The sequence below is a fragment of the Stegastes partitus genome, unplaced genomic scaffold (genome assembly GCF_000690725.1).
Source record: "Stegastes partitus isolate 25-593 unplaced genomic scaffold, Stegastes_partitus-1.0.2 Scaffold90, whole genome shotgun sequence".
Classification (NCBI taxonomy): Eukaryota; Metazoa; Chordata; class Actinopteri; family Pomacentridae; genus Stegastes; species Stegastes partitus.
In genome coordinates this window covers 834,875-849,022 of record NW_007577821.1, presented here as the reverse complement: position 1 = coordinate 849,022, position 14,148 = coordinate 834,875, and the positions used below count along the sequence as shown (strand labels likewise).

Sequence of the window (14,148 nt, the reverse complement as noted above, 5' to 3'; positions counted from 1 at the left end):
TCTTTATTTTATAATTGTTATCATAGAGGTAATCACAACTGCAGGGATTCCACACACCTTTGATAACACGTATAATGGAGCTATGATGATTCAATTTTGCTGATGGAATTTTTTTTGTTATACAAAGCAAACCCAGCAAAATCTAAATTGGCTACATGTGTTATTAAAAACAGCATCTTTCTAGAAATAATATGAAATGGCAACTATGACAACAAATGAAGCCAGTGTTTTATTTTGATATATATAGAGTATATATATATATTTGCTGTGGAAACAGTCTAGTGTGAGGTAATTTATATTATGTCTTGTGTTGGTTAACGATTGTGTCGATGCTAATGAAACCAAAGTACTCCTGAGGAGATTCTGGACAGGTTTCATCAACAGACTGATTCCTCTGTGCAGGCTGCACTTCCAGCAATAACTTCCATGTGTTGATTAAAACATGAACGTGTGTGCAGCTGCTGTTGGCAAGATGACGTAGACACGTGCTTTGTTAATTGTACTGTGTCTTTTGGAAAGATAGACGTCTTATTTATTGGGCTATTTATCTCTATTTTTCAGGTAATTAAATATGAACGATTCTATAATTTACTGAGGCACAAGCCTTGCATTAAAATGACTTGTTCTACCTTCAGATGAAATTAAAACTATAGTGCAATGTTCAGTGGTGAAAGAAGTATTCAGATCCTTTATTTAGGTAGCAGTGCTACACTGTGGGAAACACTCCATTGCAAGTCAAAGTCTTGCACTGAAAACAAGTAAAAGTATGCAATATAGTTTAAGTATTCACAAGAGACAATGGCACCTACATTTATGATATTGTATATTCTTGCTAAGTGTAACAAATCAGAGGAACAAATCCTTTTTATCTGTCTCTATCTATTAAGCTTTATTTCTAGTGTATTATAATGTAATTTGTATGAAGCTACACTTGTTACTGCTCTCAGATCAGAGTAAACTGAGAAAATGAGTGATCTGCTGAATATAAAAGGGCTTTTTCCTTAGAAAAAGCTGGAAACTGTGTTTCATACAATTTACTTCAAACTCATCTCCATTATCAAATCAATAATCCAACTTCTGATCCTAAATGTGCTTGTCCATGAAATTGTGTCCGTGTGTGTGTGTGTGTGTGTGTGAGAGAGAGAGTGTTCTTTTAGTCGCTGTCATTTATTTTCTGTTTTTCTGTAACAGGAGCTAGTCAAACACACTCACGATGCTGCTGACAAGAGCAACTTGAAGATCGCTCTTGATGCCATGAAAGTAAGTGCAGTGCTTATGGTAAATGGTGAGCAATCATTGTGATTTCAGATTGTTACCAAAAGCAGGGTGGTTTAGCAGATAATTTAAAACGGTCTCTGCCATTCATCTATCAGCTTTATTCCATGAAAAAAAAAAAAAAAAATTGAAGTCTTAAATTATAATTTGTTGCTTCAAATGGGGGTAAATTGATAAAACTTTGCATTTACATTACACTGTTGAGCCCTCCCCACTAATCTGAAAGGTACCCCGAGTTTGATCGCCAGCTCACTTGAGCACTTGGCAACTAAAATGAAGCAGATACACGACTTGAAGGCTGGAGTTTGTGATCACAAGAGTCAACTAAGAATAAAGTATTTCACTATATTAATATATATATGGCATAAATGCTCTGCTAACAAAAAGCACAAAAGCACTGTACAACACAAACATACATGCATTATGTTAAAGGAAGAATATGTAGCATGATGTATGCTTATATGATTCCACTCTCATATCTGTATGTTGAGTATGGGGGGGGCAGCTTCCTTGGCTTTGTCTGAGGGTAAGAAAATCTACTGTTCGGTGAATCTAAAGCCCTCGTTATATCTTGTGCTTTTAATTGGTACCACAGAGGCATTAAGTGGTAGACTAACCTCCACAAAACTACAACCTTTTAACGAGTTTGACCAAGTATAGCTGGTCCACCAATTTTCCAACCTTAATGCTAAGCAAAGTTATGATAGGCTGACTTTTTACTAGTTTCTGCTTTAAATTGGACAATCTGATGTGAGGGTGTTATTGATCCCTTATCTAACTCTCAGCACGAGACCAGATATGTTTGAGTTAGTTATATCTGTAAACTGTTTTATTTATTTATTTATTTAAAATGTATAGTAGAGAATATCATCTTTGCAAACAAGTGTGTACGGACTTTTTTTTGACATAATTCACCTTTTCCAACACAATCTGTGTATTTGTGTGTCTGTGTGGGTACGTGTTGCCCAGGACCTGGCGCAGTATGTCAACGAGGTGAAGAGAGACAATGAGACTATACGGGAGATCGACCAGTACCAGAGGTCTATCGAAAACCTGGTAAGCCAAATATCTTTTTCTACAACCATCAGCAGCTGTTAGTGCACGCTCAGGAAGACATGTTTCGTTTTAGCAGCTTTTTAAGGATTTTCTTCCACTCAGCTCATTTTCTTTAAATTTGATATCATTCAGGGGAATGAGCCCGGACAATAGAATAGTAGTCAAACAGCTGTATTAATGTACAAGACACCTCTATATCATAAACTTAAAGAGCAATGCAGGTATAAGGCAGCATACTGCATCAGTGGTAAACTTACACTTTCATTTGAGGACTAAAATTCTAAAAACATGGTGTTCCACTGTAGAGCTGCAAGGGTTGCTGGATTTAGTGAGTCAATCCACAAAATATTCATCAGCAAGTACTTCTATCATTAACTTGCTATTCCAGTGATTTGTTTTATATAATGTGCTTAAAGGGTTTTTTTTTCACATATTTTATTAAAAAAAAGAAGAAAGGGTTTGCTTATGTTGCAAAAATAATTTTGCTTACCTTTTGGCTCTGGGATTATGAAATGTATTTATTTTTTCTATATTCTGGTAATATTACTGTAACCATATGAATAATTACATACTATAGACATGTCTTTATGTTTTTGTCAGAGATTAAGATTATTAAGTGAGAAGGTGGTCAGAAGGAATAAATCCAAATCGGTATCAAGTTGTAAAAGAAGCGTACCTGGTAGCATGAGAGCTTGTCAGACTACAAAGACCTTCTTCTTGTCTTGACTGAACAAGATTGGTACCTTTCATGTCATCGGTGATGACAAGAGTCAACTGGTACCAATCAGCTGATGGTGCAAGAACTTATGTGATGTTTCATTGTGAATACTTGGGTATGCAGCAGTATGGGAGAGAGATGAAAACCAATATAATTTAAGGGGATCCGATTGATCTGTCTGCTGAAGTCATTGTTCTTTGGTTGGGTTACATTTAGAGTAGCTGGATCTCCTTTGAATAAACTGATGAAATGGTGTGTAATGTTAACTGTGTATTTCTGACAGAAACTAGCATTTCTCGAAAAATGCATTTAAAATACATCCCATTTTGCCAGAACTTAGCCCGAGAAATGAAGGATAGTTAAACAAAAGTCTCTTATTTTATCTTTTATCTTCTTTTCAACTAAATGATGCGAGAAGGTTTGATAGATTCCAGTTCTGCACCAAAAGGTTGACATGACCAGCTATAATGCAGATCAATTTTCCAGACTTGACAGAGATGAGGCATTGGTATTGCAAAAAAAAACAAAAACAAAAGGGTGAAATTATGTGCCTAGTGTGATAATATTCATGCCATCTCCCTCATGTGTTGCTTGCAGAATCAGCGACTAATCACTTTTGGTCGACCAAAAGGGGATGGAGAGGTGCGCATGGTCTCCAGTGTTGACAAGAGGAAACAGGACAGGTTGTTCCATTTCATCTTTATTGCCCTGAAAGAGAAATCTGAATTATAGACAAGAAAAACACATCTAAAATGCCTGTTGAAGGTTGCGCTTATGAAACATAGCTATTCAATACACTTACCTGAAGAGTCCAACTTATTTTCCTATATGCAACTGACAGAACATAGGTTTGACCTTTTCATACCGTCGTCTTGTAAAGAGAAGAAAATAATAAAAAGCATGTTACATCACAGTCTATATGATGCTTGAAAGCAAATGAAGTACACTTAATTGATATTGTAAAGCACGGACATATACTCATATAGAATATATAATTGAAAAAAATCTAAATAAGTGACAGTGTAATTACAAAGTGGTATGACTGTCTTCTTATTTTACAGACACATCTTTTTATTTGATGTGGCTGTCATTGTTTGCAAGAGAAGAGGAGACAACTATGAGATGAAGGACATTCTCGACCTCAACTACTTCAAGATCACCAACAACCCCACGTCCGACAGAGAGTGCAAAAAGGTCAGCAGGCTGAGAAAACACAGTATATTATATTCGTGCTTTTACTTTTTACCTTGCATTGCAAAATCAGTATCTACTTCAGTTTTTAAAGGGTTTCTTGATGTTTACTCTTCATCCCCATAAATTACATCACAGTAACGTCGCTATTCTACATCTGCTTGGCTACGGATTTAAAATCAACATAATATTCTGTCATGATCAGAGTGGTGTTTTGTCTTTTTCTGCTGTAGAAACCTGTAAGTGTCCTTTTCATCACCCCGTGCAGTTCATGCAGTATGCTATTTTTTGCCTTGAGGGAACGTTCACAGGCCGTACTGTGGAGAGGACTTGTTGACGTCTTGTTGATGTATGCCCACTGATGATATCTTCTCACTCTAGTGCTGATTACTAATGTGGAACTGACAGCTCATCAGAATGGCATGGTTCTATGGTTTTAATCAAAGGGACTCCATTATCCTCCTCATTTACTGTATTGTGCAGTAACGGTGTGTGTTTATGTGGGATGTGTGCATGACAGCGATTGGTATTTACCATGTACCGTCATTGTCCTCATGTTCTTTTTGGCGTTGAGCCTATATTTGTATGTTTGCTTCCTTTAACAATATTTCTGAATTAACAAGCTTGTCTTCAACATGTAATAAGAGGGTATAATTCTGCCAAACATGCTTGGATATGTCTTTATCCTTCTTTTATATCCCCCTTCCAACACAAAGCTAAATACTTAATCTTTATTTAATTCTGTACAAAACAGCACAGAAATATCCACAGATACAGAGATACTGTGTACTTACACCCACAAACACACACATACCGCAGGTCAGAGATGCTAATATCAGATGAAGAATGTTTGCAGTCCTCCAAGGCTACTTAAAGCTATATATCATTTTCTGCTAAATGAAACTTCAGAGTTTGAATGCAGTGCCACTGAGACCCACACAACCACCAATGATTTAACGCTCAGCAGAACTCTAAAACACTCAGGTCTTTGCAGGCCTGGCCAATCACTGACGGGTAAACCCTACCACTTTTCCCATTATTAGATACGGCACAACAAGCTAGAGCAGTTAAGGATGGCAAAAGCACAGAGGTTTGGGGATTTATTGAAAAAATGCCCTTAAATATACCCATGGGCAAGGCATTTAACCTGAAAGTGCTGCAGTGGTGTTATTTGGTGGCTAGCAGTTGAAAGCTATTGCTTTTCTGGATAGACACTCACCTGACTGTGTTGCTTAAGAGAACAGGAATATTTTACTGCTGGATTTTTCAGTAATAGATGTAATGCCTATCAAATATGGTCAAGATCTTTTACAGATGTCAGACTTTGATGTCATGATTAGAATTTTAGAACTCTCAAAAGCTGGTTTCTCTGAGGCAGGTTTATAGACTTTGCCACAATGTTATCATAGCCTAAGCTTTTCAGTGCTCTTTGGGTAGAACTCTGGTAAAAGCATCCACTGTGGCTGCTCTCTTTTGTTGGTCGGTGAGTCTGGTGGCGCCAGTCTTGTTACCAAAAAACATAGACTAAAGCCAGTGAGGAGAGAGGTTAATTGTTGAAGCTGGATGTAGACAATGACTGGAATGGTTGATGATTCTTTGAGATCACTATAAATCAGACCAGCTAGTCATTCCAGGACACACTTTCTTTGGTCCTATGTCCTTGGTAAAAGTGCTACCAAGGAAAAGGGAATGTAAAGGCTATTCTTGGTGTTTTGCCTTTTGTTGATCAGCTACAATGGAGATCGACAGGGAGTATAGAGAAAGACTGCAGGGGAATGACATGTAGAAAAGCTCCAGTGGCCATAAAGACAGTGATTACCACGTGGCCTTCAGTTAAAGCGAGGAAATTTAAAATAGCAATGTATTAAAAAATGAACCATATAATTGTTATTCTGGTATTTTCATTTTCTTTGAAGTGACTTGTGTCTGTTGGGGTAATAAAGTATAATTTAGTAAAGTAAAATATGTGTATTCCTTTGCTTGGATAAGAGGATAGCATGTCCCACTTCTGTTTAGTATTGCCTGGTATGCGATGGAGCAGTTACCACATGAGATGCCATCAAACGTACACTATATTGCCAAAAGTATTCGCTCACCTGCCTTGACTCGCATATGAACTAAAGTGACATCCCATTCTTAATCCATAACGTTCAATATGACGTTGGTCCACCCTTTGCAGCTAGAACAGCTTCAACTCTTCTGGGAAGGCTGTCCACAAGGTTTAGGAGTGTGTTTATGGGAATTTTTGACCATTCTTCCAGAAGCGCATTTGTGAGGTCACACACTGATGTTGGACGAGAAGGCCTGGCTCTCAGTCTCTGCTGTAATTCATCACAAACGTGTTCTGTCAGGTTAAGGTCAGGACTCTGTGCAGGCCAGTCAAGTTCTTCCACACCAAACTCTCTCATCCATGTCTTTATGGACCTTGCTTTGTGCACTGGTGCACCTTCATGTTGGAAGAGGAAGGGGCTATCTCCAAACTGTTCCCCCAAAGTTGGAAGCATGGAATTGTCCAAACTGTCTTGGTATGCTGAAGCATTCAGAGTTCCTTTCACTGGACTTAAGGGGCCAAGCCCAGCTCCTGAAAAACAACCCCACACCATAATCCCCCCCTCCACCAAACTTTACACTTTGCACAATGCAGTCAGACAAGTACTGTTCTCTTGGCAGCCGCCAAACCCAGACTTGTCCTTCAGATTGCCAGATGAAGTAGCTAGTAGTAGTGACAAATCACTCCAGAGAACGCGTCTCCACTGGTCTAGAGTCCAGTGGCAGCGTGCTTTACACCACTGCATCCGGCGCTTTGAATTGCATTTGGTGATTAATGGCATGGATGCAGCTGCTCGACCATGGAAACCCGTTATATGAAGCTCTCTACGCACTGTTCTTGAGCTAATCTGAAGGCCACATGAAGTTTGGAGGTCTGTAGTGATTGACTCTGCAGAAAGTTGGCGACCTCTGCTCCCTATGTGCCTCAGCATCCGCCGACCCTGCTCTGTCAGTTTACGTGGCCTACCACTTCGTGGCTGAGTTGCTGTCGTTCCCAATCGCCTCCACTTTGTTATAATACCACTGACAGTTGACTGTGGAATATTTAGGAGCGGGGAAATTTCACGACTGGACTTGTTGCACAGGTGGCATCCTATCACAGTACCATGCTGGAATTCACTGAGCTCCTGAGAGCGACCCATTCTTTCACAGATGTTTGTAGAAACAGTCTGCATGCCTTGGTGCTTGATTTTATACACCTGTGGCCATGGAAGTGATTGGAACACATGATCTTGATCATTTGGATGAGTGAGTGAATACTTTTGGCAATACAGTGTATGTCTGCCAACAGGATGGATGGCATGACTTTATAAAGGCATTGTCACTAACCACGCCTCAGACACACAGCATAATGCATGTCCTAAATTGCAGCCTTTTGATTTGCTAATTGCATTATTTCAAATTTGGATTTGAAAACAATTATTTGTTCAACGTTCACTCCATCACTCTCATGCCTGCATGGTATATATAAAGATACTGCATGCAGCTTGCTGGATTAGCACATCCTTTGGAAACAAGGGTAAACAGGTGGCCTGGCTTTGTCTGAAGGGAACAAAATCTTCCTAAAAGCACCTCTAATGCACACACACATTCTATTTGTTTAATCTGTACCAACAACTGCAGTCTTTTTGCTAAACTAAGGTGCTCATCTCCTAGCTGTAGCTTCATATTTTGAAAAGTACCTGTTTTCTCAACTAGACAGCAAATAAATATATTTCCTGAAAAGCCTTTAATTTTTGTCGTGTCATGGGAACAGAGCAATTTTTTTCTGACAAATTGCCTTGTGGGGGTCTAAATTTTTGACTGAAAAAACTCACAAATTAGAGAGATTAGCCACCTTAATTCACAAGACCATAGCATCAGCCTGCAGTGCTTCAGGGTTTTCTTCTTTTGCTTAGCTTTATAACAACCATACACAAGTTTATTTAGCTCAACGGCCATCTTCTAGTATTTCACACATCTATTAATGTAACTCCTTATTACGGAGCATCATGCAGCATTTACACCTAAACCTACAGAGACATCACAGCAAACACCCATGGTACAAATGACACAAAACAAACATGCGCATGTGTTTTAACTCAGACTGTACCTGCAGTGAAGGGACATTTACACAAACGACACTGTTGTGTGCATTCTGTGAGATATTTATTACAGTATAAGTTTAGCCATTGTAGTTTCCCCCGGACACAAATATGTAAGCGTTCCTAAACATGCATCAGAAAGACACATTCGGTGTGATTCCTGTCTTCTGCCTGAACTCCACAGTGGTGCTATGGCTTCTATGTGACACACCAGCAGGGACACACGGGATTCGAACTCTTTTTTAAGACCCGGGAGCTGAAGAAGAAGTGGCTGGATCAGTTTGAAATGGCCATGTAAGTACAAGGAAGCATGAACACCACAGTCGTGACAGGTTGTTTGCCACACAGGAGACCAGAAATCACACTGTGTACTTGTGTGAGTGCACGTGTGTGCATTGTGTTTATTTGTCTTTGTTTGCATGCGTGTTATTCCAAGGCCAAGAGAGGTGTTGACTCTTTCATGTGCACTGTTTGATCAGGTCTTAGCTGTAATCAAGCACACACTGCTAACAACGGCACGATAACACACACACACACACACACACAGCACACAGCACACAGCACACACACACACACACACACAGCACACAGCACACACACACACACACAGCACACAGCACACAGCACACATACACCTACAGAGTAACATAAACTGTTCCAAAGAGCTGCAAAACTACAAAGTCGTTCTGTCTCGATTCTTCAAATCAGTGCTTTATGGAGATATATCTTTGTATTATTTTGTAACAGTGGGAGATTTTTGCAGGCAGATATCCTGTCTGCATCCTTTGTTATGTTGATTTGGGAGAAGACTGTGTTGTTTTGACATTACACTGTGATTGACTGAACAAATGCTTTTGTGTTTGCGTATGTGTGAAAACAATATCCCTGATATGCATGCTGACTATCTGCTATGGCCCTCCTGTATACTTTTTCACTTCTCACACTGTTCTGAATTATTCTTGATATCTGTACTGTAGCAACAGTGCTATGTGTGGACTTAAAACAATGTGTAAATGCACTGCTTCTCCTTCTCCATCTTGAACTGAAAGTATATAGTACCATACCACTAAGCCTTTGACACCCAAAACTTTATGTGCAATTTCCAAAAATTTAAAAAAGAAATACCCATTTTCACTTTAGGCTTGAAACTGTTTTGCCACAGAGGCAGGATTTGTGTCTGAAAACAGCTATGTGTGCCTCTGTGAATTGGGTAATGACACCAGAAGGGGCCAATTCAGAGAGTGAAAATTGTACCTACCTAAGAGGATGTGGGCTCCTGATGAAGGACTCACTTATGGGAGCACTCAGTTTAAGTGGCTTCTGGATGATGTGTTCAATACAACAAAACGTTTTTGTGTCAGTCTTGTTTGTTCTCGTTCCAGAAAAGCTGCCTGTTTCTGTTGTGCGTCCTTCCCCTCTCATATTTGAACAGATCAAAATTAGATTTGTCTGGGCTGATTCAAGCCTCCTTCATTTACTCGTACACATGCACTAGGGGTAAAATTGTAATTTTAGTCAACTAAAGAAGTAAACTCCAGATTATTTTTGCCAGTTTTTTGCAAGTTGTTCTATTTGGCTGATAAAGGAATGATTAGAGATGATTTGTATTTTGAGAAAATCAATAGAAAATTGTTCCCACGACAGAGACAAAAATATAACCATCATGTTTTTTTTGTTTTTTTTTAACCATGCTATCAGCATTGCTCAAGGAAAGTACAAACTCCCAGGGCTGCAAGCTTGCCTTGGTCTTGTCTTCATTTAACCACTTTTTGCTCTTTTTCCCTGCCTAAGATCAAATATTCGCCCAGAGAAAGCAAACCACAACTCCCACCAGTTCAAGATGCACACATTTGAGAGGATCACCTCCTGTAGCTTCTGTCACCTCTTGCTCAGGTAAGATTTAGACATCATGAACTGACTTTTCTATTTTGGATAATTATGTCAACTTAATGAAGTCCCAATAGAGTAAAAATGTTGCTGTGCGGGGTGAACATGAACTGTAACTGCACATATTGTTCTAGGATTGCAAACCATGTGTTATTGCACTGATAGTGTTCATAGGAAAATACACTTTCAAGTCTTTTTTGTATTGAGGGAACACAATGATATTTTAGATTTAAGCTTTCATGAACTTTTCCTCAGGTACTTTAAGAAAAAGGAGCCTAACTTAAAATAGGTTATTTGGGTTTAATTGAAACATATACTGTAGTGTGTATATACACTGCATACTGTAGCAGATATTAGCTGTCTCAGTTTTCAGGAGGTAGTGTCATTTTAGTTTTGGAAAGCTAAGGGACATTTCCTGTGTCATTCTTCTTATCTTGAGAAGGTGACAGTGGCCAGAACATTTTAAAAGTCAAGGACGCTGTTGTACATGAAATATATCCTGTGTTTTACTCTCTCCAGGGGCATCTTTAACCAGGGTTATCTCTGTCTGAAATGTGGCCTCGGGGCTCACAAAGAGTGTCTGGGCAGACTGGGTGTCTGTGGGAGAACAGGTGAGACAGAGACGTCCCCATCCATATGTTTCACTAAAGCCAACATTTTTGGTGACCTTTCGTCCAGCACCATCACCAGGCCTAAATTTCTACGTACATACAAAATACCATAATTTAAAAGGCAGATTGCCATGAAATTTACTGAGCACATCCATGCGCCTTAGAGGAGAACCACTTTACATTGTGGTCACACTGTGAGCTTTCCTCTAGTGGTGCCAGCCTTGTACGTAAGATATCAAACGGCTGGTGTGCTGTGAAATTTGCTGTAAATACACACTTTCCTCCAATTATTATCTCTACATGTAGTAACCCCTTGATTTCCCCTGACTTTGCCACCCTCAGAGTAAAATTTCCACTTCATGCATCTTTGTTTCCTCCTGAAGAATATGTGTTTTGCCTTTGTACATTTTTAGCAGGTTAACAGTGATGCACATTTTTAGTTCTTGCTGAATTTTACTTGTGTGTCTAGCTTTAGGTCTTTGTCACCAGCCTGATGCTGTAGTTGAGGTGCATTACCCTCCCTGAATGCACAGACAGCCAAAGCCAGCTCAGGCCTCTGACAAGCCTTCTAAGCAGAAGTGCTGTGGTCTTTATGCATTCAGAGGCGTGATGAGGCCAGCAGAGGTTGACACTTGAGGTTGTATGTCAGGAAGCCACCACACTCTCATCTTGTGTTCCTCTCACTGTGTCTGTTTCTCACCTCACCTCAGATCCTGCCAAGCCGAGGCCCAAGGTAAGACCTGCTCTGTTTCTCTTCTTTGACTTAGACACCTAAGCTAATGTAATTAGTGAATATAGAGGATGTACTCCCATGCATATGCAGACAGAGCATTCAGGCACTCTTATCTGCCGACAGGGATAGATGAGGAGAGATTTTGTTACCCTCATCAAAAAATAAATGCATAAACTGTTAAATTGTTAAAGGAGTTGGTAATATCAGTAACAGTGCCTTTGGATTTTGAGTAGGAAGGAGATGTTCAATTTGAATCTTTCCTCTGAACGGTATTCCAGTTGTTCCTCATCACTGAAGCACTTGACTACTCTGGAAAATTGATTGGGACCTGGAATGAGCCAGGAATTATTATGAACAGCATTTCATTATAATTAATGAATGAACTGAGACATTAAAAAAAAATCATTTAATTAAACTTGGATTTAATTAATGCATTAATGATATGAAAGCAAATATATAATGATCAAAACAATTACATTTTCCTGCGCATAATTCAGTTTCCATATTCAGGAGTACAATTAATTTTTTAAAAGCTTTTGAATTTAGATTTTTAATATGCCTGTAGAATTATTGCATTTCATCTCACAATTAATTTGTCCAATGCTGCAACATTTACAGTGATTTTTTGTGATTGTGCTCATTTGAAGAAGTTTGTTTAAAATCAAAGACTTGTACAGAATGATGAAGTGAGAGCAGCAGCAGGAGCTCTGTTTAGCCAGACTCCTGTCAACACATAACAGCTGGCTAGTTGGAGCTCCTGGTGCTTTTTTCTAGTTCAGACTTTATGGAAAATTGAGGTAGCACATTCTCAAAGTTGAAGCAAAACTATAATTAAACACTAAAAATGTCCTTAATTCATTCTGTGGCACACTCCAGGCTACATATCAGCCTTTCATTCATGCAGAAAATAAACAGAGTTTTTACCTTCAGACCCCTAAATGGTCAAATAAGTCCTCCCACTTCAGATAAAAAAAATCACACTTGCTCCCCAGACTCTCCTGTTTATGCGACACAGAGTCTCCAAGTTTTAAACACTTTAAGCTTGTTGTCAGAAGCAAGACGCTACATTTTGCTGTTATTTTTCCATAACTTTTAAAATGGTCAGACCAAACACCTAAACAGTCTGACACTCACAAATGACTGCATCAGGAATATGATCTATTCTTCAGGTCAGCCTGATCCTCCACGGTCACTAAGAATCTCTACCTCCATATTTATCAATGTGTTTTTTCTCTGTATTGCTTCCTATCTTGTTTTCATTTTTTTCTTTCTTTCCTATGCTTCCTCCTTTCTGCTTTCATTCACAGGAAAACACAACACCACCAGACCCAGGTCAGTATGGCATGACCACTTGGCAACTTTTGTAAACTTGTTAAGGGCTTTTTGTCGTACCTCTTAAGCTCTTTTCATCTCGGTTCTGTAGCAAAAACACATACACAGACAGGATGAAAAGGAAATGGTTAGTCAGAGGCCAGAGGGAGACTTGGAGCAGATAGATGTTGGTTTAAAGATAACCCTCAGATGTTTTGAAATGTTTTTGATTATATATTGCTCAATTTGTTTTTCTTCTGCCACAAAAAAACTCTATTTTTTGTAAAAGAAATGCACTGACATGAATCTCTCCTGCTCACACACAAGGTTTCAAAGAGGAAATGAATAACAACGGTTTCCTCTTGACAAATTTATTTGAGTAAGAAAAACCAATGAATAATGGGATGCATAAGGAATCCTCAATCAGAGCACAAAAAGCTCCTTTTCTCACTGCATGCCGTGATGCCTAAACCCTAGACGGCATTGAGATGAATTGGAGTGGGTGGAATCATAATGATAACTACGGCAGGAGAAATGCTGGCAGGAAAGCACTTCCAGCAGTCTATACGCCTCGGCCTCAACTGCTGAGCTGTGCCTTTGTGATAAATCAATTTCCATAAGGGGCTTTATAAGAAAAGACAGCCGTGCTTATTGTTCTTATTTAAAACATGAATGTGAGATATTCCATTCATCTGGGGTCACAGTCAGCTAATAGTTTCCCCGGGCTGGTTTGCAGGGGTGCTGGGACTGGAAGGAAGATGTGTCTGAGGGGGCCAGATGTGTGAGTCAGGAGAGAGTAAGTGGCTGTGTCTTTTAAGTTGGCAGAGGTGTTTAGTCTTACCCTCAGCCCCATGCTTGTGGCTGTATTTGTCTGCCATGCAGAGGAAAGATCGGTGATTAGTGGAATCAAGCAATTGCAGTGGTGTGATACTAAATCACTGGAAGGATGGTGCCATTTTGGTCGTTTAGCAATCATTCAAAAATACTGTCAGCAAGTTCACATTTCTGTATTTATGCTGGAGAAAGACAAAGACATCCAAGATAATGACAATGAGGAAATTAGCTTTGTGCTTGTGCGTAGTGCAAATAATCACTCTACAACTAGAGAAAGCCATAACAGAGACGTCATAAGGGAGAGACTCGCCACTTAAACAACCCTGAATAGAAATCTGACACAACATTTCATCATGCCCACCAAGAAGACAAACTTCTGCTTCATTACACCTAAACTGG

At 39.3% G+C, this 14,148-nt stretch overlaps 1 protein-coding gene across 3 annotated transcripts in view; it reads left to right on the top strand.

The window, feature by feature from the left end:
• The window catches only part of LOC103353959 (guanine nucleotide exchange factor VAV3-like), a 55,969-nt gene that overhangs the window by 22,873 nt on the left and 18,948 nt on the right, over nt 1–14,148 (top strand). For 2 of the 3 annotated variants that reach the window (XM_008277167.1, XM_008277166.1), the window contains exons 11-19: nt 1,192–1,260; nt 2,245–2,331; nt 3,647–3,732; nt 4,111–4,243; nt 8,558–8,667; nt 10,165–10,266; nt 10,780–10,871; nt 11,582–11,604; nt 12,912–12,936. In XM_008277167.1, the coding sequence (XP_008275389.1) occupies nt 1,192–1,260; nt 2,245–2,331; nt 3,647–3,732; nt 4,111–4,243; nt 8,558–8,667; nt 10,165–10,266; nt 10,780–10,871; nt 11,582–11,604; nt 12,912–12,936 (727 nt within the window). The remainder of the gene's footprint in view (nt 1–1,191; nt 1,261–2,244; nt 2,332–3,646; nt 3,733–4,110; nt 4,244–8,557; nt 8,668–10,164; nt 10,267–10,779; nt 10,872–11,581; nt 11,605–12,911; nt 12,937–14,148) is intronic. The other variant, XM_008277168.1, reaches the window with a different exon arrangement.